General features: G+C 42.5%; 1 protein-coding gene across 1 annotated transcript in view; it reads left to right on the top strand.

The window, feature by feature from the left end:
* Positions 1-4,499: 4,499 nt before the first annotated feature.
* The window catches only part of MAMDC2 (MAM domain containing 2), a gene marked incomplete at its 5' end in the record, with an annotated part of 159,482 nt that continues 138,199 nt past the window's right edge, over positions 4,500-25,782 (top strand). Inside the window, one exon of the mRNA XM_056118779.1 lies at positions 4,500-4,635. Coding sequence (XP_055974754.1) covers positions 4,500-4,635 — 136 coding nt within the window. The remainder of the gene's footprint in view (positions 4,636-25,782) is intronic.

The raw sequence follows: 25,782 nt of genomic DNA, 5'->3' as shown, positions 1-25,782 counted from the left end.
GAAAGCTTATTTGAATTAAAATGGTCATTTGAAGGCCCTGGAGATAGCTCAAAGGGCTAGTGGTGTGCTCTGCATGCAGGAGGCCTGGGTTTGACCCCCAGCCACAGAGGGTTCCCTGACCCCTGGAGGACTGACCTCATACGGTTCCCAAACAAAAAAGGAAAATAGTATTATGACATTTCAAGTGGATGCAGATTCATTCTTAATTAATTGGTGAAATTTAATAAGTTAGCACCCTCTGTGGATAAAAAAAAAATCAGGAAAGAATATAAAAGAAAGGAGGTAAGATAATCTAGGGGTTGAGAAAATTAATTTCGGAAATAAAACAGGTCTGTGTGTGAATTGTGTGTGTCTGGCTATCAGTGAATTCCATACCCCAGATTTCTAAGCTAGTAAAGGGAGGTAAGCATTCCAGAGTGGCTTGGCAAGAGTTTAATTAGATCATTATCTAAGATGTTTATAACAGAAAACAATAAAACATTTATAAGAGTAATACAGTGCTATTGATCTCACTAGTTACTACCTGAGGCAAATCCGATAAACATAAACACATACACACAGGTAAAAATGCACAGCACGCTGAAAGTAGACTATAGACCAAACATGATTGCCACTCAGTGCCTCTCTTGCAAACCACAGCACCCAAAAGGAGAGAGAGAATAGAAGGGAATGCCCTGCCACAGAGGCAGGGTGGGATGGGGGAGGGGATGGGGGGTGGGAGGGATGCTGGGACCTGTGGTGGTGGAGGATGGGCACTGGTGGAGGCATGGGTACTTGATCATTGTATAACTGCAACCCAAGCACAAAAATTTGTAAGTCTATAACTGTACCTCGCGGTGTTTCACAAATAAATAAATAAATAAAAATTTAAAAAAATTTAAAAAAAGCACAGTACTGAGCAAGTTTCACATTTTCTGATGCATTACTTATAAAAATGTCATGAAAATGCATCTAAACTTGTTTTAAAATGATCCCAGGGATATATATAGAAAGAGGATATATATATATTTACATATATACACAAAGATATGTGTGTACACATATGTATGTGTGTATATATAGAGAGAGACAGACAGACAGACAGACAGAGTCATTTAGTCTTTTTTTACTAAAGGTAAAAGCTGAGTAAAGACAAGCAGTGCAGGAAAGACTCGTGTGGTTGTCTGGGAAAGAGCATTTCCTGTGGAGAGGCAGCTGGTATGAAGTGCTGACAGGACAGTAGACGATGTCTGGAGATCAGCCAAGAGGGGCACGTGACTACAGTGGAGTAAGGGAGGCAGATGCCGTTCATAGAGAGAGATTTGGGAGATATACCAGGATACAGGAGGGGCAAGTCTTATAGAAACTGGTAGGTCTGTGTGAAGACTTTAGACTCTACTAAACCATGCAGGACAGTGTTAGCAGTCTGGAACTAATGAATAACACAACCAAGTGTCTGTATTAAAAGAATTACTCTGAGATCAGACAGACAGTACAGGGGTTAAGAAACTTGCCTTGTCAGCTCAGATAGAGAAGGGAGCACCAAATACAGGGTGTTTGGAGGATCCTCCCAGGATGGACCGAACATGTTGAAAGTAGACTATGGACCAAACATGATTGCCACTCAATGCCTCTTTTGCAAAGCAATGCTATACTATCACTCTGACCCTAATTTCCTCTGACCTAGATGAGGAGCAGGCAAAGGAGGGGTGGGTTTGGGAGGCAATATGTGTGTCTGTGTTGGGATCTTGAAGCTTGCAAGCATCTAAATGAGAACATGGTCATGAGAAAGAGGAGTCTGGAGTTGGTGAGCAGTTGGGGCTGGATAAGCACATTGGGGCATCATCAGGCTATCACATGGTGTTGGGCAATGAGACTGGATGAAATGACAAAGGCAATGAGAGGAGAAAACAACAGGAGATCCGGGCAGAATTAGGCAATGCCCTTGAGTTCAGGGGTCAGAGAAAAAATAAGAAAAACATCTCCAGATACGGGGGAGGCCAGTCAGTGTAAGTCCTGGAAAGCCAGTGGCAGGGAACTAAGAGAAGTGTGAGCAGGGCTTTTAAGGTCAAAGAGGAGTTTGTTAGGATTCTGGAGGCATGTTTTAATGCTAGCAGCATCAGCACCCAGCATCTGAAATTTGTTAGAAAGGTGCCAATCTTGGGCCCCAACCTAGGTCTACACAGGCAGACACTCTTCAGGGTCTATTATACGTAATCAAGTTTGGAAACCACGGCCTTTGTATGCCAAATCAGAGGATTATGCTGGCCCTGCTTTCCTTCTTTTCTTTTCTTTTCTTTTCTTTTCTTTTCTTTTCTCTTTTCTTTTCTTTTTCTTTTCTTTTCTTTTCTCTTTTCTTTTCTTTTTTCTTTTCTTTTTTCTTCTCTTCTTTTCTTTTCTTTCTTTTTTTCCTTTGGGGTTGGGGACCACACCAGGTGGTGCTCCAGGTTTACTTCTGACTCTTTGCTCAGGGATCAGTCCTGGAGGTACTCAGGGGACCATATGTGTTGCCCAGGATCAAACTAGTGTCCACTGCATGCAAGATAAACACCTTATCCTCTGTCCTATCTCTCCAGCCTCCTTTTTAATTTCCTTTACTGAGGAGGACACTGGGGTTGGGCAGGGGTGGGACCGTAGCTTCACTTAGTCTTGAGGCCTCTCCTTCAATTTTCCCTCTGTCCAACGTGACTCCCAAGGAACTGGGAGGACCCTGTGGTACTCGGATTGTATACTTGGGGTTGGCCTAATGCAGGCATGCACATTAACTCCTTGTTACCCACCTGGAAGATAATGCTTTTGTTTGTTTTTCAGTTTTGGGATCACAGGCTCCGATGCTCAGGGATTACTCCTGCCCTTGCACTCAGGAATCACTCCTGGCAGTGCTCAGGAGACCATATGGGATGCCAGGGAAAGGACCCTGGTTGGGAAAGTGCACGGCAAGCACCTTCCCTGCTGTACTGTCATCTCTCCAGCCCCAGGCAGAGAATGTTTTTAAAAAACTCAATACTCAGGAGTGGAGAGTTAGCACAGCGGGTAGGTCGTTTGCCTTGCATGTGACCGACCCGGGTTCGATTCCCAGCATCCCGTATGGTTCCCTGAGCACCGCCAGGAGTAACTCCTGAGTGCAGAGCCAGGAGTAACCCCTGTGCATCGCCAGGTGTGATCCCCCCCCTAAAAAAAGACTCAGAGCGAGTACTCAGAGCGAATCTGTAGCAAGTGGGTACCTCTCAGCAACCCCTTCCTCAACATCCTTCCCCTAACCCGCCCCCACACCCCAACTTAGAAACCTCTCACTAATTTGTCAAGCCCCCCCTGGAGAGGTTAAATGCCTTATGCTCCACTGGACAGAGGGAATGCAGAGCTCCAGTCATGCCAAACGTTCTGCTGGTGAAACAGGGCGAGGCAGGGGTTGGTGTGGACAAGGGATATGGCTCAACGGTACAGCACATGCCTTGCATGCATGACACCTGGTCTTTATCCCGGCACCCGGGGAGAAGAAATCAAACTAAACTAAAGACGGGGACTGGGGGATGGCGCACTCCAAGATTAGTTGACACTGAAATGCCAGTGCTAGAAAACTCATCGCACCCAAGAATTCCAAATTTTCCTCTGGTTCCTCCTCGGATCATCCCACCTTCCTTCTTCCTTCCATTCTGGGAAGAAGTTAAATTTAGGTCCAGTCCCGCTGGACTCTGCCAGATGCCGAGAGGCCCAGAAATAATCTGGTTCCCACCGCGGCGGTGGACGCCCCGGGGGTGAGAGTTGGGAGGGGGGCGTCGGTAGCCCCAGGCGGGCTACTGCAAGACCTGCCCCCGCCGCATCCAAACGTCTCCCAAGCGTTAAAACCCAAGCCCGAGCGCCCCGACCTCGCCTCTCTCCCCGCCTGTCCTGGCTGGCTTTCTCCAAGCCTGCAGCTGTCTCCTCCCCGCCCAGGACCAGCTGTGCGGCCGGCGGGCTTCACTTGGGACGCGATCCGACGCGCGGCTGCACCCGGGGAGCAGCGCGCCCCACGCTGGCACCTCCAGCTCTCGCTTGGCAGAGCGCGGGGCAGCTCCCGGTGCGCGCCTGGCCTGGGTCCTGTCGCCCCAACCTCGCACGCTCCCTTCCACCCGGGTCCGCTCAGCCTGCACCCTTTCCCCGGCCTCCTCCCCAAGCAACATCATGTTATTCTGGAGCGTCCTCCTGGCAGTGGAAGGTAAGGTCCGGGCACCTTCGGGGGGCGCGCTCCTGGGGACCCGCTCACTCTCCGGGCGTCCCGGCAGCTGAGCGGGCTCGCCTTTCTCCAATAACCTCGCCTGATTTATTCGATGCGCCTCTTCCTCTCCATCTCCTCTCCCCATCCCCAAACAACCCTGCGGGGTCGGGGTGGGTGGCAGGGGGTCGTAGGTGACGAAACGCGCAGTGGAGAGTGGACCGTTGGGCATCCCTCCCCTGCCCGTTCCCACCACAGGTAGGATCCCCCCCGCGCCCGCGCCCCAAGTTGGTTAAGTTGGTGCCAACTCCCTGCTTGCACGAACTGAAACTCGTTTTGTGCCCACACAGCCCTGCAACTTGCGGGCGCCCGGGAGTTGCCCGCGGGCTCCTGCGCCTTTGAAGAGGGCACGTGTGACTTTGACTCCGAGTCCGAGTTCCTGCCGTGGATCTTAAATGAGGAAGGTAAGGGACTTCGCCGGGAGAGGAGATGAACTCTCTGCCCTGCCACCTTGGCTCTTTCCGTGGGTAAAATGAGCCTGAAGGTCAGACCCTAATGGGCGAGAAGGAAAGCCTCCAGGCCACGTTCAGCGGAGCAGCAGGAGGGAGGAGGGAGCGGGGAGGATGAGGAGTGGCAGCCTTTGTTTACCCAGCCTGGAGGTAGAAGCTTGTTCCTCCCCCAACAGCGCTCCTTAACAACCAGAAGATGACTCAAAGGAGGTGACTGTTTCCCACCAACTCTGTGCCTCCCACCTCAGGGATCCTCAGACACATACATACCCTTTTGGCAAAGTGGGGTATGCAGGTTCTCTTCCTGCCGGTGAAAAATGGTCCTGTAACGCGAGGATGGGACCTCCAGCTAAAATCTCACGTGTATGTTGTGTCTGTTTGGTTGCCTAGTTTCAATCCATGGCCATGTGCCTGGGGTCACTCAGCTGGTGGCATGGGTCTTGTGTTCTGGACACTTACCATCTGGGTTCTGGTGACAAAGTTGAATCTGGGATCTTCTGTGTCTTTTAACTCTTCCTTGAACTTGTACAGATACAGGTTATTTTCCAGCAAAAGGCACTGGGAATCCTGTCTTTTCCCCCTCAATTTTAAGTCTGGGACAAAGGAAGTAAGCAGCTGGCTTCCTGAGCTTTCTCCATTGTCCTCTGGTCCCAAAGTATCCATTCAGACTCCCTGGAAAAATCAGAGCCCAGAGCCCCTGGTTAGCATCAACTAACCACATTCCCAGCTTACTCTGAGCCTGGTTTCTGTCTGGGCTGTGGAGGTCATTAATTTCTCGACTCTGGCAGGTAGGTGATATTAATCCCAAACTACAGTGAAAGGAAGGTGGTGGCTTAGGATATATGAGTGGATGATTCATTTGACATGGTGTCACTCTGTGGTCAGCTGTCAGCAGGCCAGTTTGCAACGATGTTGGAGATAACTAGTATTATTAATCTCTGATGATTGCCCAGTCTGGACCTTTACTAACTTTACTTCCGGTAATGGGGTGAAGGCCATTTTGGATTATGCATGACATGCTGACCTTGCTGATGGACTTCTGATAGTCCCTTGCATTTCCCTCTCTACCACTGTCCCTGACCTGATTTTATGTGAAAGATTTGGGGAGGACCTGGAAGCACCCACACGACTGACTTTGGACCACAGTATGTTCTGCACAACCTTCCTCAAATTCAGCTGCATCCAGACTTACCTGGTCTGCATCTTCAGTGCCATTGCTGGGCTCTACTCTCTGTGTTTGGGTTCAGGATTCAGCAGCTCTGAGATGAGGTCTGAGAATTCCTGTATCTTTTTGTTGTTTGTTTGTTTGGGGGGGGAGGAATACACCTAGAGATGCTTAGGACTCACTCCTGGCTCTGCACTCAGGGATCAGTCTTGGTGGGCTCAAGGGACTGTATGGGCTTCCCAGGGATTTAACCTGGGTCAGCCACATGTAAGGCAAATGATTTATCTTTCCAGCCCATGAAAATTCTTGTTTCTAACAATTCCCAGGTGCTGCCACTGTGGCTGGTCTGGACACCATACTGTGGGAAACCGGCGACCATTACAATATGCACATGTATGCAGGAGCTCATGAGTGTGCACACGTGTGTGCAGGTGTGTCACACACACACACACACACACAATGTTCTAGTGAACCAGAGTTGGCTAGAATGAGGGAGAAAGAACCTCACATCTAGAACAAAAGTCTCCTTAAGTCTTGTGTCCTCAGCATATTCTTGCCTCTCAGTATTCCTGACCCTGCCCCCTAGAAAAGAGTGAACATCCTTCCTTTACTCAGGAATCTCACTGAGCCCTGGAGCCCTCTGGCAGACATGGGGTGGGAAATGGGGGTAGGGACGTCCAGCCTGTCTCCGGTCAGTGGGCAAGCTGCAGCCTGCCTTGCCGCCACCTCCCAGACCACAGGAAGTGCTCTGCTGAGTTGGCATCTTCGACCAGCAGCAGTTAAACAGTGAGTTCAGGGAAAACAGGAAGATGCTTATAGGAAAAGGTGATTATGGTTTAATAGTATAAAGAAAGCACTGTTGCTTTCCTTTCTGTTTTCTTTTTGACTTCCAACGGTCACCGCTTTCTGGCTCCTGGCTTGGTTGGGGGAAGCAAATCCAGTCTCCCCGGAGGGCTCCAGGTGAGGCAGGCAGTTTAGACATCTATCACCACAGATCACATTTTTCAAAGGTCCGAACTTGGACCTCACAGTCCACTCTGGAGGGACTATGTGGTGTGTGTGCCAGCAGCTGTGGTTGACTGCTGAGAAGCCATGGCTAAGAATTTCCGTTATAAACCCATTTCTAGGTTGGTAAAGATAATAAAATTGCTCTTGAAATTTGGCGAACTCTAGCTAGCTTCTCTGCAAATTTACTTCATCTTCCTTGCAGAAATTCTTTGAAGCTAGTTACTTCTGCCTCTGAATGTTGAATGCACTATAGAAAGTTAGAGGTTTTGGAGACATTTGGCCCCTCAGTGTTGGAAACACAAATCGTGCTTTTCCTAAGCTTTCCACCAGTAGGTATATGACCCGTGGAGAGAATGATGTGAATGTTCAGTGAAAGGAACTGAGTAGGTCAATGAATCTGCCAATTAGGATTTTATCACTGGAGAATCAAATCTGAGACAATTACAGAAGTCCCTAATCTCTTCCAGAAATATCTTCCCAGCTGCCCCAAATTTTATATGAGTTATGTTCCCCTGGCTTATTTAGAATATTAGGTCTCTGAATAGCTCAGATTACAATTTCAGTGTTCCTACTTCATGGACATTTTAAAATATGACTTAATCTACATTAGGCATAGAATTTGTAAGTTTTAATAGGAAGGTGTATTGACTTGGGTTGTGTGTAACAATGCAGAGACCCCTAGGGAAGAGGTGGCACCATTCAGGTGAGCCAATGTTGCATCCTGGTCTTGTTCACTTTCTAGTTTTGTCAAATGATTGCCTGGTTTGCTTGATTTTCCATGTTTTTAGGGTTAGTTTTTTTTTTTATTTTAGCAGAATGTCTTTATTTTGCCTAACTTGTAAAGGAAAGTGAGGCTATGTCAGAGTGAGATTTGAACTCACTTCTCAGTTTTAAGCTTAAATTAAACCCAGGAAAGAAGAGATCCTTTAGAAGCTGGCTAGGGTTGAAAAAAATTAAGAAGAGAACCAGTTTATTCTAGAACGATCTTCTTTGTCCGTTTATTTATCCTTTAAAAATAACTTCCTTAGAGGCCACAGAAAAAGTAGTGGTAAGGCACTTGCCTTGCAAGTGGTTAACCAGGTTTGATCCCCAACAAATTACATCATCCTCCTAGCCTGACAGAGTGGTCCCTGAGCCAGATTCCTGAGCCCAGCTGAATATGGTCCCCAAACAAAAAAAAAAAACAAAGCAAAAAGACCCTCTAAACCCTCTATTTATTTACTGCTAAAGAAATATTAGGATCTTGTTGAACAATTGTTGAACCAATTCTGGTTTCTCATCTGAAACCAGAACTCCTTTTCCATTCTCTTATTGCCAGCTGTTGGGGGCAGAAGCCCTTTGACTTCAGATTCCTAAACATTATTAGGTTGGCCTTGAATGGAAAGAGTTACAAGTCAAATTAGCCATCAGTAGATTTTTTGACCCCGTTCAAAATTTTGGAAATGTTGACTTAGTAGGTTAAAGGAACCGAACTTCATTTGACAAACTGAGCAAAGGAGAGGAGTAAGGCCCTAATCCCAGTACTCAATGTTAGGTGTTTGAGGGAAGGAAAGTAAGAAATTAAGAAGGGAAAATAAGAAATTCAAAGGATTTCTTCCAAGTGGGAGTGAGGGTTTGAGAGAATTCCCCACACAGGAAGTATCTGGATGACGTTTATACCTGGTTGCCAGTGAGTGAGGCAGTGAGTGAGGCGAGTTCTGAGGGTTAATGTATTAATAAGGTTTAGGGTTGGGAGACTGGGGTGGGGGATGGTTCTGGAATGTGCTGAAGTCATGCCGTAAGTGCATTATGTGTGTCTTTCCACCCCATCTTCTTTTCCACCCAAATTTGTTTCTTTTACTCAATGACACTCGATTACTTGGCCTTATGAGTTTCAGTTCTATGCGTATTGTAATGGGTATTAATCATGATCAGCCCTGCCTGAGGTTTGCAGAGGTGGACCGACTGCCATATCATTTCTCCGGGACCTTCCTCCCTTTCTTGGATAGCAGATCCTTTTCTGACTCTGGGATGTGAGGGTGAGATGGCATTTTGAAATATGACTTAATCTGCATGAGGCATAGAAGTCTTGAGTATTAATAGGACAGAGTATTGGCTTGGGTTGTGCACCACAACACAGAAGACTTCACAGGGGATGAGGTGGCACGATGCAGGTGAGCCATATTACATCCTGATCTTGCATACTTTCAGCATCCCACCCTCACATCCCAGGTACAGAAGGTCATTCCCACCTCAGTGGGCCTGCTTGAACCTGTGTAGCCTCTGTCTGTTAATCTTTACATGCTGCATGAGCAGATAAGCCACTTCGTGATGTGCTGAGGACGAGAGCACAGTTGGATACCCTGGAGTCAATTTTGAAACTTAACATGTTATTCTTGAGTATCACATGACTTACACCAGGTCACCTCAGCTGCTACTGCTGCCAGCTGAGCATGGTATTATGTACTGTGTCCCAGTACAGCTCTGGTTCTTCCTTGGTTCTGCCTGCAATCCTGGAACAGAACCTTATGATTCATCCAGCACAAGCTCATTTCACTGAGGAGAATACTGGGACCCAGCAACCTGCCAGTCATATTCACAGACTAAGACAATGGGGCCTGAAGGCAAGGCCTAGGTGTTTCATCTCTCCCCCTGTTCCTTCCTTCAGTGTTGCTATCAGTCTCCTATTATCCTCTCTCTACTAGGGTCTGGGCTCTGGAGTTTTGATATATTAGATTCTATAACAGATTGGAAACTCTTCATCAAAGATCATATTAAGTTTCATTCAGGTCGAAGAACATGGGTTCTAAAGTTACAGTGCTTTTCTGCTTACCAAACCCACAAAAAAAATGAAAACAATTCCCAGGTGTTGCAGGAGTTGACAAAGTACCATTGGGAGAAAGGCCTTTCTCCCACTGTGGATGGAAGAGAGAAGAAACACTCTCTCCTGAAGAATTCTTGGTTGTCACAAAATAATGTATGAGGTACTAGCTCCACTCAGGTCCTTCTGGATTTTCTCCAAGAGACATTCCAACTCTTCTCTGACATTAATTCTGAATGTGCTTTTCATTCAACATATCTTTTATGTTCTTCTCTCCTTGCGTTTTTGTTCTGCTCACTTACACTTCTATTATTCTGCTTTGTTTTTAAAAAAAATTATTTATTTTATAAGGTAGTTCACAATGTTTGATTACACGTAATATTTAAACACCAATTCCAACACCATTACACCTACCCACCACCATATTTGGGATGTTTCCATGCCAAACCCTAATCCTTGCCCCCAAAGTAGAACCAAAATAACATATTTTGTATTGTTTGTTATGAAAAACTGCTAATAATGCTACAATGGGCTGGAGCGATAGCACAATGGGTAGGGCATTTGCCTTACACACAGCCAACATGGCCGACCTGAGTTCGATTCCTCCGCCCCTGTCGGAGAGCCCAGCAAGCTACTGAGAGTATCTCGCCCGCGTGGCAAAGCCTGGCAAGCTACCGTGACATATTCGATATGCCAAGCACAGTAACAAGTCTCACAATGTTACTGGGCCCGCTCGAGTAAATCGATGAACAACGGGAGAACAGTGGAAAGAGTGTGAAGATTGTTCTCTTTTAGCTGGGGCCATTAAGACCTTCTATAAGATATCACTAACATGTTATTAAAGGTTGAGCCTTGTGAACTTTTGGAGAGCCCGGCAAGCTACCTAGAGTATCTGTCTATCTATCTATCTATCTATCTGTCTGTCTGTCTGTCTGTCTGTCTGTCTGTCTATCTATCTATCTATCTAGCTCTATGATTGGTTGCCTATAATCTGAACCCCATCAAAAGTGGTGTGGTACTCTTAGAGTATGGGTAGGGTATGTCTTATGATGTTGCGATGTTTCAATCCAGGAATAGGTTCACTCATGCATGAGGCTTGGACCAAGCATGTGGGGAACAGCCTTGAGCATGGCAGCAGCTGGGTTCTGGAGGTTTTCGGCTGCCGGAGCTAGGACCCTTGGGCTGGGGAGAGCTCTCACTCACTCCCTTATGGGGTCCCCCAAGTGAAATAGCCTGGTACGGGGTCCAGTGGCATGGCTGTGGTGGGCGTCATGTTGTGCTCTATCCTGTTTTGTTTATCCCCTTGCCCTATACTGGGTTATTTAAATCCCACACATCCTTAAATATGGCTTTCTAAGTACTCTGAATTGGGCAGGTAAATAAATGTCCTTCCTCTTACTCTTCTTATGATTCTTCACTTTTCACTTGGTAAACCTTATTTTTTGTATCCTTTTCAGACTCTGCTTCCTGTCCCCCCCCCCCCCACCATTTTCACCTCATCAAACTGTGATATCTTTGAGATCACACCCTGGTAATGCTTGACAAATGATATGTGACATTAACAGGCACTTTGACTTAAGAGAAGAAGAAAGGAAGGGAGGAAAGGAGGGAGGGAATGAGTGAGCTAGAGTGGGAGGATGGGAGGATGGAAGGAAGGAAGGAAGGAAGGAAGGAAGGAAGGAAGGAAGGAAGGAAGGAAGGAAGTCAAACCATTGACATTTTCCCCTGTAGTGAAGGAGGTTGTATTTTCTACCATGAAACTTCAAAGACATTGGAGGTTTATGTTGTAATTTCCAAATATAACATTGAAGCAGTATTTTAGTTTGTCTCACCAATACATGGTTAACCTCATCCTTGACATGCCAAAGGACAAACAGCCTTGAATTTTTTTACTCATCAGGGTTTCCTGAGTCCCTTGATTCTCTGCCATCACAAGCAATAGCAATGCAACATTGAGGGTGACAGTGCAGAAAATATTCTTGATAAAACATGATTAGGCTTTGAACTAACTTCCAAGAGTCCTTGTTTCTAAGGAACTCAAGTATGAATTCCAACTCTTGAGTGGTTACAAACTCAAGTTAAATGTCCACCAATGAGAAGGTAGGGGAACTGGTATGCTCCTAGAAAAGCTTTATCTCATATTATGTAACCAACAAATAAATCAAGGATAGATTTGCAATTTAATCAGATGCATCAGAATATTTTTTGTAAGGTAGGTTTTAAAAGTATCAAACTGAAACTTCTTCATATAGTAGCACATTTGAATCGTGTATTTTTAAATCTCTTATCTTCCTTCCCCAAGTCTCCCTTCACCTTTTTCTGCTTAATATTTTTAGTTCAATTATCAAGGTCCTTTAGTTTATTGATTGATTGATTGATTGATTGATTGACTCACTGTGAGGTACAGTAACAAAACGTTCATATTTGAGCTTCGATCATACAGTCATCAAACACCCATCCCTTCACTGATGCATGTTTTCCACCACCAAAAATCCCTACTATCCCCACCCCACCCATTCTACACCTCCCCCTGCCTGTGTGGCAGTCAATTTGCAGAATACTCTCTTTCTCTACTTTAATTACCTTCAATATTTCAGACCACTTCCACCATCCCTCATATCTGAAGGATAGGAAGATCATATCATAGCATATAAAAACGCAATGCTAGACAATGTGTTCTGTATTGCTTGTTATGGATATTATATAATGTTGTGCGGCAGTAAGAGCGGCCACGTGCTCTAGAAATCCTAAAATTTTAATAATTAGGGTCTGAAGAAATTGCTGCAGCAAGTTGCTCGGGTCCAAGATTCATTTGTGTGTCTCTGAATCGTGGCCCTATGGGAGCTTAAGTAGACAGTGGCCAGATGTGGAGTCGTCTTGAAGTCCCATGGGGGGTGGGGGCAGAGAAGGGCCAGCTCCTCCCCTGTCCCATGAGGCTTGGCCACCACTCGTACCTGGAGCTTGTTGCTGACTCCTAGAAAATGGCGGCCGCTGGAATTCCTAGAGGGCAGGCGAATCTAGTTTATTTTTTTATATGAATCATACATTTTATAGAAAGTGTTTTGAAATAATATTCTACCTATGAATAAGCATTTGAAATTCTTCCTATCCCTCAAGTACCATATTGTTGGAATGCATAGAATACCTGCAGGACATGCATAGTCATGGTCCCTGCCCTTGAGGATAACCATGAACCCACAGGAGAGAACAAAAATCTATAGTCATGCTAGAAAGCAAAAAGAGTTTTACCAGTTAAGTTTTTGTTTGTTTGTTTGGTTGGTTTGTTTAGGACCACACCCAGCAATGATTGCTCAGGGTTTTTTCCTGGCTCTGCACTCAGAAATTACTTCTGACAGTCCTCAGGAGACCACATGGGATGCGGGTGATCAAACCCGAGTAGTTTGCAAGCAGCCCAAGTGCCCTACTTGCAGTACTCTCTTTGGAACAAGCTTTACTAGTTAATTTTCTTACTGAAAACAATCCGAGTTAGATGACTATGCAATAAAGGAAGACTATTAGTTCTCAGAATCAATAGGAAGTCTAGATAACCACATTTGTGCAACTATAAAGAGATGCGAAGTGTAGGCAGGATCCTTCAGGAGAAGCCATTTGTATGACTTTGCCACTGCACATTTGTTACTGTCCCACTTAATCACTGTTTTATAGACGATGAGTCATGATGAAGCCTGCAACCTAGTCCAATACCTTCCATGGAAGTCCATTTGGAGGTGATAGTATTGGCAGTGGGGATGTGATGACTACTCAGTGGTCTGGCTGATAAAGAATGAAGCCTTGCAATAAGACAGGAGAAGTAGAAGTGGAAGAATGGAGTAGAATGGGGGCAGTTGGTGGTTAATAAAACACCAGAGAGAGTCTGCATCAGGAGGATTTGAGGATTGATTGGGAATGATGTGTCAGAGAGAGACTTAATTTCTAGGTTGAGCATCTCTTTGTTTGTCATCATTTGAAAGAATTTCAACGGGAAGGGGTCTGGAAGGGGAACTGGGTACATTGGTGGAGGAAAGTGGTTGTTGGTGAAGGAATTGGTGCCAATACATTGTACCATAAATCTGAAATACAATCATTAATAACTTCGTAATTCCCAGTATCTCAATAAAAAATCATTTAAAAATTTTAAAAAATAATTTCAAGAGGAAATATCAAGTTAGGGTAGAAGATGAGCTAAGTTCTGAGTTGCCAGGTCAGCATCCAAGTGGAGCATTCAGCAGAACTTTGAAATTAAAATCTGCAGGTCAGCCAAAATCTGGGCAAGATTGTGTCTGGAAATCTTCAGCATAGTGGTTGAAATCTTGAGCAGAGGTGAGCTCACACAAGAAGACTAGCTATACAATAATAATATAAGGGGGCTGAAAGCAGTAATTAAACTTGATATTTAAAGATTAGACATACAGAAAGAGCATGATAGACACAGAAAGATTGCATTCATCTGGGGAACATAAAGCAACAAAATGGGAGACTAACACCCAGGTATGGCTGAGATTAGTACCAGGAATCTTGCTCCATGACTTGGAGGCCAGCCACACGTGCTAGGGGAAAAGTCAGCTCAGATAGAGAAGGGAGCACCAAATAAAGGGTGTTGGGAGGATCCTCCCAGGATGGGAGAAGCATGCTGAAAGTAGTCTATAGACCAAACATGATTGCCACTCAATGCCTCTCTTGCAAAACACAGTACCTAAAAGAAGAGAGAGAGAACAAGGGGGAATGCCCTGCCACAGACACAGTGTGGGATGGGGGGGGATGGGGGGTGGGAGGGATGCTGGGACCCGTGGTGGTGGAGGATGGCCGCTGGTGGAGGGATGGGTACTTGATCATTGTATAACTGAAATCCAAGCACAAAAATTTGTAAGTCTATAACTGTACCTCATGGTGTTTCACTAATAAAAAAATAAATAAAGATTGGACATAAAAGAAGTTGAGAATGGGAAGCAGAAGGAACTATATATGTAGAGGCATTAGGAAGTGCAAGGATACAGAAGATGAGAAGTTGGGAATTGCAAAAAGAAGATGCAGTCAGCAGAACCCAGTGCAACAGGAGGGCTTGTCTTTTGGAATGGAAAGTTCAGTATTTAAATGCGGGTAGCTTCAGGTACTTGAATGAGGGTAGTTTCCAGGAAATGAGAAGAATCAGAATGTCCTCGGTAGAAGAATTATTGGGAAATGTCAACAGAATAAATTTCTCAACAAAGACGTTTTTGATGTCTTTCTCAAATAAAAGTTTGACAATGCTTATGAAAACAAATCTAGGAAAAATTTTTTTCTTTTGTCTATATTTTTTGTATTTTTTTAGAAACTGGAGATTGGGTTCATTATTGGCCTGATGGAAGAGGGTCAGTAAAGAAAGTTCATTAGGAAAGATGTAGAGGTTTCCTCATTAGTTATGCACTGAAACCTAATTTCCACTTGACTATTCTGAAAACTACACATTTGGAAACACATTTCTTCAGCCCAAGAGTCCCCCATTAACTAACTCAATAGCTCTACTCTTTGAGGTCAATTTCAAAATCTGTGGCATTTTATTTATTTTTGTTTGTTTGTTTGCCATGCTCAGGAGTTACTCTTGGCTCTGCACTCAGGAATTACTCCTGGTGGTGCTCAGGGGACCATATGGGATGCTGGGAATTGAACCCGGGTGAGCCACATGCAAGGCAAATGCCCTACCAGTTGTGCTATCGCTCCAGCCCCAAAATCTGTGGCGTTTTAATTCTACTGAAAAAAATGTAAAGGAGGTAGAAGATTGGGCTGGATTTGTGATAATCATCATGCATTCTGGAACTTAAAAAGTTTTAAAAAGAAAAGAAACATTTTTGTAAGTTTTTAGGTCTGAGGGAACTTAAATGTCACAGCATCTTCTATTTCTGTTATAGGACTAATTCTCAGTGAGAATTGTGAAGTGAAAATTCTAAGGAATTAGTTACACAGTCATTTCCTCCACAGACAGCACCTGTGACCCCTAGCTAATATTCCAAGGCACATTGTATGCACACTTGTTATCATCTCTAATCTTCACAATGGTATATGTATGAAGGATATTATCAACATTTTATGGATGAGGATGTCTCAGACACAAGATTAAGATAACACGCCCAAGAAGCATAGTTGGAGATTTTGATATTGACTCAAACTCACCTGCTTGCTTCTAGGGCCTGAGCCCTACTTAATGCAGCAGGTAAAGTGTTTGTCTTGAACACGGCAGATCCAGTTCAATCTCCAGCATCCCATATGGTCCCCTGAGCACTGCCAGGACTAATTCTTGAGTGCAGATCCAGGAGTATCCCTTGAGTACTGTCAAGTGTGACCCAAAAAGCAAAATAAAAACAAAAAGAAAAAAAAAAACCCACCAAAACCAAACCATCTGCCTCCAAAGTCTTGAGCCTTACTTAGTTCTTGGGTTCCTCCCATGTGAATAGAATTACGCTTTGCACTTGCAGAGGTCAACGTCAAGAAAGACAGGTCTGTAAGGTTTAACTTCTCGGGAGATAATAGAAAGTTTCTGCCAAGTATCTATCAGATGCCAGAATTATGGTTGCTTTTCCTGAGTTCTAGGCCCAGCTACAAACATGCATGGGGAATGCAATGTGAGTCATTGAAGGATGCACCAAACAGAGATAAGAAAATTATTCATTGTATAATTGAAGCCCAAGCACAAAAATTTGTAAGTCTACAACTGTACCTCATGGTGTCTCACTAATAAAAATTTTTTAAAAATTTCATTTTGCTTGCATTTCCCATAAAATATTTAAAGCTTACTTTAAATATTATTTGAAGGACTTTCTTGTCAGTCCTCTATGTAGTCTTGGCAGAGTACATCAGGAATACAGCTTGACTAACATACTTTGGCATCTCAAGGAAGACTCCTAAACTTTCAAATTCATCAATTCCTACTGCCAAAGAGTGAAGAGAGTCTACAGATAAATGTACTTTTACAAGTCAGTTGCCCTACCAGAGAAGCACTTTGGTGCTTGTTCATTTGATTACTATTAACCAAGTGGCAATGTTGCGAGAGTGATGCGCTATAACTTAGCTTGATGCTCAGAGAAATTTCCATTCCTTATTTGAAGAACTTTTGCCTCACTGCCAAGGAGAGTTGAAGTGTTATTTGGGGCCATGCTTCTAATGAAGATGACTTTAATATGCTTTAACTTCACTGAGAAGCCACTTTCTTTACTTACCAATAATTTATGACGAAGACCATCCAGTTAAATCTACAACCTAAGGAGTTTTCATTTTGAAGTTTTGTTAATATTCCATTTCTATTATATTATTAGAAACAAAAAATAGACTTTCGAAGAATGTTTCTAAGTGTTCCCTAACTCTTCAGTGTTTGCCAATTTAAAAATGTAAATATCAAGGAAACTCTTTCCACAACAAATCACAAAAATCATGAATAAGCATCTGAAATTTTCCAGTTTTTTCCTCAATATTGTCCCCTTTTACACAAATTCTAATGAAGAAAATGTGAGTTGATTATTGGTATTATTTTATTACTTTTTAAAAATCCACACCGGGAACTGGAGCCATAGCACAGCGGATAAGGAAGGCATTTGCCTTGTACGCGGCCAACCTGGCTTCGATTCCCAGCACCCCATATGGTCCCCTGAGTACCGCCAGGTGCATAAGCCAGCAATAACCCCTGTGCATTGCTGGTATGACCCAAAAAGCAAAAAAAAACCCACACTGAAAATAAGCCCCTTTTGAATTCACCTTTAATGCACAGGAACATGTGGGGAAAATATGTTTGTTCTCTTCTAAGGTATAAACCTTGCAGGTATTCATCTTTATGGTGACAAGAAATATTCAGCAAACTATCTACACAGAGTTCTGTAGTGACTTTTATAATACAAGAGAAACCTGGACAGATATAACATATCTAAAGATGTATTAGATTGGAATGGAATATGATTTTTTTTTTGTTATTTTTGGGCCACACCCCGGCAGTGCTCAGAGCTTACTCCTGAGTCTGCACTCAAGGATCTTTCTTGACATGGATGATCAGATTATATGGAATGCCAGGAACTGAACTCTGGTCAGCCATGTGCAAGGCAAACTCCCTACTCACTGTACTATTGCTCCATTGCATATCAAAATGATTAAATTTTTATCTTCAGTTTGTGATCTAGGACCTATTTTCTATACACAATTAAAAAAACACATTTATTTTTTAAAAAAAACCTCTGTTATCTGTAGAATATAAATCTCATGTTTTGGGAATCCCCACAAATTCAAAGAACATATCAGTGAGTACTAATGACATCATGTTCAGGTCTATCAAAACGATTCTCTTGCTTGACAAGTATGCTATTGCACTAATTCTAAAAGAGAACAGAATTGATCATTCTCTATGATAATTGAGAATGGACAGTTCAGTTGCTAAGTAATTTTCTGTGTCCCTCAGAATATACCTCAAGCTTTCTGCTTCTGCCAAAACTCAGCTGCTCACAAATAAGAATTACTGGAAAATGAGAGTGCCAAATGGTTTATATTTTTAATTAACTCCATTCATTTGTGGTTTGTTATCAGGAAGTCATTTATAACTTTGTGACTATATTCCTGTCATAAAATAAGTGAGGACATATTTATGAGGGAATTCTTGCTGAGCATAATATTAGTCTAGTAGTCTAAGGATTCTTAGAAAATTAATGGGTCTTAGAAAAATAGATAATATTCGTCATCATTCTTCTCAAATGTGCGGTGAATCACAGTCATGCATAAAAAACACTGTGTTTGAGACTCTAAAGATTTAAGAACTTCTTCCTGAAAACATTAAACTGAAGAAGCCTGGAGAGTGAACTTCAGGGATTCCCTGTTTCAATCTCTCTTTGGTCCAAGCATCAACACCAAGTAATTTATACACATTACCCTGAGACAGAGAATGATGCATGGCACATTTTATTGAAATACCTTGTGTGTGTGTTTCTTTAAGACTTTATTTTAATATTTTTATTGAAACACCATGATTTAGAAAGTGATTCATAATTGAGTTTTTAGACATACAATATTGCTGTACAGATCCCACGACTATCCCTCCACCAATGTTCTCAGGGTCCCTCTCATATACAGCCTGTGCTCTTGAAAGACACCTATCTAAATTTGGTTATTAAAATTTGGGTCTTTTGATTTATTGATACATGTATTTGTGGACTCTCCAATAGCCTTTTTTTAAATTTTAGGCTGTAGTCTACAAAACTGTTAATGGTAGGGTATCATTCCATCAGCACACCCTCCAGTTCCCTTCACCATTATTCCAGTGTCCTCTCATGCCCATCCTCTCTTTTTGGTAACAACAGTTTCTACTGAAGACCTGTTCTCAGTATTAATGGTCATTTTTATGTTTTTGCAACCCTTTACAAGGCACAGGGTGAAAATGTCTTACCTTTGTGCCAGAAGAAAGACCCAGTTAAAAAAAAAAACTGAGGTGACTCTGCATAAGAACTGTGTTGAAAATAGGTTTAAGAAACAAACATGGTAACCTCTCAGTATCTGTATTGCAAGCACCAAAAGGAGAAGGAGAGAGAGAAAGAAAAGGAAGGAAGGAAGGAAGGAAGGAAGGAAGGAAGGAAGGAAGAATGGAGGGATGAAGGGAAGAAGGAAGGGAGGAAGGAGGGGAGGGATGAAGGGATAAATGGAGGAAGGAAGGAAGGAAGGAAGGAAGGAAGGAAGGAAGGAAAAAAGAAAGAAAGTCTGCCATAGAGACCGTCTGGGGTGGGTGGTGGCGGAAGGGAAACATGGGTCATTGGTGGTGGGAAATATACAGTGGTAGAGGGTTTGGTGTTGGAACATTTATGACTGAGACCAAATCATAGACAACTTTGTAACTGTTTATCTCATGGTGATTTAATGAAAAATGAAAAGAAAAAGAATTTTAAAAAATGAAATAGGATTTAAATAGGATTATTGTATGTAACATTCTTTGAGCAACTATTCTAAGCTAAGCACTATGCTAGATGCTGTGAATTGTGTTACCTTATGAATTCTTACATGACCCCATGAAGAGGACACTTGTTATAGAGATTAGCTAGAATTTAGATTTTATTTTTGACATTCCCAATGTCACAGAGCAAGTTATTGATGATGAATTTAATCCATATTTGTCTCCAATGACTGGGAAAATAATTGTTCAACTATTTTGCCTGTTCTTTTCCACTCTTCTTGACATGGAATTTCAAAGGATCTTGGTAATTAAAATGTTAGTGTTGGGTGGGGGCAGAGAGATAATACAGTGGGTAGGGAGCTTGCCTTGCACACAGACAACCCAAGTTCAATCCCCAACACACCATATGGTCCTCTGAGCCTGCCAGGAGTTATTCCTGAGTGCAGAACTATGTGTAATCCCTGAGAACTGCCAAGTGTGACCTCCCAAAACAAAATTAAAACATTAATAGTTATATTGGGTTTAGAGAGATAGTACAACAGGTAAGGTCTTACCTTGATCATAGGTGTCAGAGCACCACATATAGTACCCTGAGCAACTCCATGAATGATCCCTGAACATAGAGCCAGGAGTAAGTTCTGATCACCACTGACTTTGGACTAGCTCTTAAGATTGATTTCATCCATATTCTTCTGTATTTTTTATTTTATTGTTACTTGATTTGTCAACCTCTCAGGTAATTTAGTCCTATTTTCATCCTTATTTTATTTTGGTTGTAGGGACAAATCCAGTAGTGTTCAGGGGCTACTCCCAGGTCATTGATTTGGGATCACTCGCAATGTTGCCGGGGATGGGAAGGGTTGAGCCATATGGTGCCTGAATCTGGACTTAATCTCCTGCATACAAAGTGTGCTCTCAGCCCGTTGAGTTTATCTTCATTTTAGAAGTGAGGAAAGTGAGGCAACAAAACTTACAGATCACAGATAGCCTAAGTAATACACTGTCACTGTCCTCCCATTGTTCATTGGTTTGCTTGAGCGGGCCCAGTAACGTTTTGAGACTTGTTGTTACTGTGTTTGGCATAATGAATACGTCATGGGTAGCTTGCCAGGCTTTGCCACGCGAGCGAGATACTCTCGGTAGCTTGCCGGGCTCTCCGAGAGGAGCGGAGGAATCGAACCTGGCTCGGCCGGGCTAGCTGCACGCAAGGCAAATGCCCTACCGCTGTTCTATCGCTCCAGCCCAGCCTAAGCAATAAGACAGTATTTTATAGCAGATTTTTAGGCTTCTGTTTGTGTTCTATAAAATATATGGGATTATATTACCTTCCCTTGTCCCCCAGTTTCATTGGAAGTGAGAAACTTTTCTATTTAAGTTCTAATGTGCATTACTGAGAGAAGCAAATAAGGATATTATTTCTTCTAGATGTCCCCATGCAGGGAGGGTCCATCAAACAAACTCTAATTTGATGAAATATTACATCAATCTTTTTCTTTAATGATGATGGCACAGAGCCCTGGGATAACGGAAGAATTCTTGCCTGGTTCCAAGTTCTAAATGAGATTTCTTGGAGAACTTCTATGAGAATCTTATGCTCAAAACATCCCCATGACTGCCTGCATTCTCTGGATAAATGCCAATAGAACTCGTGTTTCTTGATAATATTAATGGTCTTGTTTTGAAAATGAGTCAAGTGCTCCTACAATTTTTTAAGAGTAATAATTATCTGCTTGGGTTATTTAAAAATAGATAAACTAAAACTGGTAAAGATGTAAGCAGAAAACACCATACAAATCAAAGGAGAATAGAAAGTATTTTTCTTTGAAATAAATCTCAGTCTCTCTCTCTTTCTCTCTTTCTCTATCTCTTTCCTATCCTCTTCCCTCTCTTTCTCCTCTTCCTCCCCTTCCTCCTCCTCCTCCTCTTCCTCCTCCTCCTCCTCCACCTCCTCCTCCTCCTCCTCCTCCTCCTCCTCCTCCTCCTCCTCCTCCTCCTCTTCTTCTTCTTCTTCTTCTTCTTCTTCTTCTTCTTCTTCTTCTTCTTCTTCTTCTTCTTCTTCTTCTTCTTCTTCTCCTCCTCCTCCTCCTCCTCCTCCTCCTCCTGTCATTTATGTCTTTGACCCATGGGATATGAATGTGCAGGTCTCATTTAATTCCTCCAAGGCTCCAAAAATGGAGATACTCTTTATAGATGAAGACATTAAAGTTTAAAGAATTTTTATTTTATTTTAACATTTCCAGTGAATTCCATGGGATATGAATATCTGGAAAATTAAAATCTATGACTCATTTTTAAGGGCAAACAAACTTAATTTTATTCATGAATATTTTCCTATCTGGTACTAAATCATAAAGGTAGCAATAGTGATTAATAAAAGCACATACTATCAAGGAGCTAGCAGTCTAGTAGAAGCAATAAGATGAATGAACAGTAAGCATCTCAGTTATACCAAAGAATTGTATCCTGGAAAGAAAAAATGGAAAATGTCCTGAAAATTCACAAAACAGTGAATTGTTTAGGATGGAACCAATAGGCCCCTTGATGGTCCTTGAAATACAGATGATTATGACCAATAGGACATAGATCTTAGGTTATAACAGGAACTAGAAAAAGCAGTACAAGTGATTTAAAAAAAACACAAAACCAAACAAACAAAAAATTCCAAGGGGCTTGGCTTAGAAGGAGCATGGAATCTCTTTTGACAAGTATTTTGAATACACAAAAAATTGTAAGTTAACTTTGTGTTTATCACTTGACCTCAGGCATTGGCTGTGCACATAAGCAGATGTGCCTCATTTGAATTTGTAACCTGAGTTGCTAACATCAAAGATAGTCATAGTCCAAGACCATATACTACAAAGTCACCTGCAGAGCAAAGATACCATTTCCCAGGGCACAAAGAGGAGGTTCTGACTCAAGTTTCTTCTAGGTTGAACAGAATAGTGACTATTCACCATTCTTTGAGTCTCCTGCTCTCAGAAAGTTTGGACTGATCCATAATAAACTATATTCTAACTTATCCAGAAAAAAAAGTCTGACCTCCGTTCTTGAGTTTTGACTAAATGAAACTAAAATCAAGGGCCAAGAAGGTGGCTCAGTGGTAGAGCACATACTTGGCCTGTGTGAGGCCTTGAGTGAGCTCTCCAACAGCACCTGCATCAGGTGTAACCTTCAGTATCATACAACAAAATAAATGAAAAATAAGTTATTTCATAAGTACCTAGTAGTAAAATCATAATCCTAGACAACTGGGATACTGACCTGTGACTTTCTACCTATCTATTCAAAGGCAAGGATCTGGGGTCAGAGAAATAGTACAGAAGTTAAGGCACTTGTCTTGCATGTGGCTAACCCACATGTGGTCCTCCGAGCATCACCAGGCATCATTTCTGAGCACTGGAATAGCCAGTAATAGGTCCTGAGCATTGCAGGGTAGCTTCCAAACCCAATAAATAATGAGGGCTTGACACCCCCTGTTATGAGAAGATCGGTAATTAACTCTAAAATGATCAGTCACTTTTTGTGTGGAATTATCACAGTATTGACAGAAAAGTGATATCCTCAGTCATGATATAATAATAATGACTTTTAGTTTTTGAGTCAGGCTGGAGCGATAGCACAGCGGTAGAGTGTTTGCCTTGCACGCAGCCAATATGGCCAACCCAAGTTCCATTCCTCCACCCCTCTCGGAGAGCCTGGCAAGCTACCGAGAGTATCTCGCCCACACGGCAAAGCCTGGCAAGCTACCCATGGTGTATTCGATATGCCAAACACAGTTAACAAATCTCACAATGTTACTGGGCCTGCTTGAGCAAATTGATGAACAGTGGGAGGACAGTGGCAGTAACAGTTTTTGAGTTGCAGTTACCTTATTCATACTAGTTTCTAAGCCGTGCATGATCAAACGAGTCTTTCTCTAATTTAAAGAGGCAACTACTGATCCCAGGTGAAATGAGTCAGCATGTCCCAGATTAAACAGAGGGGCAAGGATTTGGCCCAGGTATTTCTGCACTAGAATCAATGTGTTTGTTGCCTCTGAGTGTTCAGTCATGGGTTTTATGCTAAAAGGACTTTGAAAAGAAAGTATAAGGTATAAATTTTGCCTTCAAGTAGTGTGAAGTGTGAATGAGATAGCAACCTCTCATTTGTTATTATTCTGATAACCTATTCCCCCAAACCATCCTCTTTACCTTGTTTCCTTCCCAGCTTTCCTTTTCCCATTGGTCCCGTAAGTGACTTGTTTTTCACCAAGTCTAAAACTGACTCTCTCCTCACTCATTCAAAGATCCTAGTGCCATTATCAAAAAACTAACATCCTGTCACACATTCCAAAGCCTAGTTTGATACAGTAGAGATGGAGAAAAGAAATTTCCACCATCATCTTCAATTCCTTCACTCCTCCATTATTGAAGAATAGATCTCTTTCTTCTTTTCTTAAAAACAGTATGATCAGGGTGGGAGCGATAGCACGGTGCATAAGACCTTGCAAGTAGTTGACACAGGTTTTTCCAGCAACACATACAGTCCCGGAGATCTGTCAGGAGTAATCGCTGGGGACTTCTGTGGGTACCCCAAAACAAAAACCAAGAAAAAAATAGTACAACTGAACCAGAAAGATAGTACAGAATTAAGGCGTTTGCCTTGCATGCGGCTGAACCCGGTTCCATCCCTTCATTGTAGATGATCTCTCAAGCACAGAGCTGGAAGTTGCCCTTAAACAATACTGGGTATGACCAAAAATGCTTCAGTAAAAATAATATAATGACTCATGACCCTATTGACTGGAATAGATGCTAATAGGCAAAGATCAAAGGTTATAACTCTGTGAAGTTATAATGCCACATATACCAAAACCTGATTCATAATATCTATTTGCAAGAACTCAATACAGCTCTTGATTCACTGATAACTGTGATGTATATGATGCCTTATCCCATTCCCGGAACCCTCTTCCTCCAGAACTGTTATGTCACCATTCCTTTTATATCAGTCTCAGCTGAAATATTTTCCCGTTCCTTCAGTTCTCTAGCTCAAAGACCCTTCTACGTGGTCTAATTTTCATCCTCTCTAGAGTACATTAGCTCCCTGATGATTATCTTCTTAAATTGTGCATTTGTCCTGTACCATCACTTCAGCTATAAGTTTTGTGAGAGTAGGCCCCCACTTCACAGTGTTGCTGTGGACTCTCATAACTGAGCACAGGGTTCAAACCCAGAGAAGCTCAAAGAATGCCTGACAAAAGGCTGAGCACATTTTAGTCATTGTAGTGATGTTGCCCTATGAAGATGAGAAGATGAAGGTGTCAGGAATTATTATATGAAAAAGAAATACTAGATGAGCCTGCACATCATAGAGATGATCTGCAGAAGTGATGTGTTTCTTTAAGGATGAGTCCAGACAGATGCACCAGAGGGTTAAAAAAAAAAAAAGGAGGATCTTTCAATTGTTCTTTGGTTCTGCTGTTTTGATGAAACTGGCCCTTTGTCTGTTGGTTTGAGTCACTATTCAACTAGGAAAGCAGAATTTTTTACCCAGACTCCAGGAGATGTTTTCCTTTGACAAGTGTGCGAGCACTTTTTACAACCAAGAAAAGAACATGTAGAAATTAATTTCTAAGACACTTCCTAGGCATGGATCAAAAACTGTGTGTGTGTATGTGAGAGAGAGAGAGAGAGAGGAAGAAAGAAAGAGAGAGAAGTACACACTTAACCTAGTCTGTACCATAGTCTGTACTATAGAGAGGATTTTTTTCAGAAAACTATCAGTATTTCACATTGATGCATGTGTGTGAATTATTCAAAGAATTTTCTTAATTTTCTTCCCTTTTTCTAATATGCACTGAACTGATAACCTGAAATCCATCATAGTACTCAAATTCCACACCACAAGGGAAACATTTTCCCTTATTAGCACAGATTTTTTTCTTGTAGGGTCCTAGTGACACAAGACTCAATGTGGCTCTCTTGAAGCTCTTTGGGAAAATAAAAGATCACCAAATAATGAATATGAATGCCTGGCCATAGTTTTTATACATTCATATAAAAATGCACACAGCATGTTGCCTTTCTAGATAGAACCACAACTACTAATTGCTGCCATTAATCATGGGCTCTTGTGTGCTTTAAAAACTTCAGGTCATTTCCTTCTGCAACCACCCTCTAAAGTGGTTGTGAATGAGGGTGTGAAAGTCCCTGGTGATTAAGTGGCCTGCTCCATGACACACACACACACACACACACA

Source organism: Sorex fumeus, unplaced genomic scaffold (assembly GCF_029834395.1).
Source record: "Sorex fumeus unplaced genomic scaffold, SorFum_2.1 ptg000038l, whole genome shotgun sequence".
Lineage (NCBI taxonomy): Eukaryota > Metazoa > Chordata > Mammalia > Eulipotyphla > Soricidae > Sorex > Sorex fumeus.
The sequence above is the reverse complement of the archived record's forward strand: the minus strand, read 5'-3'. Positions and strand labels throughout refer to the sequence as shown.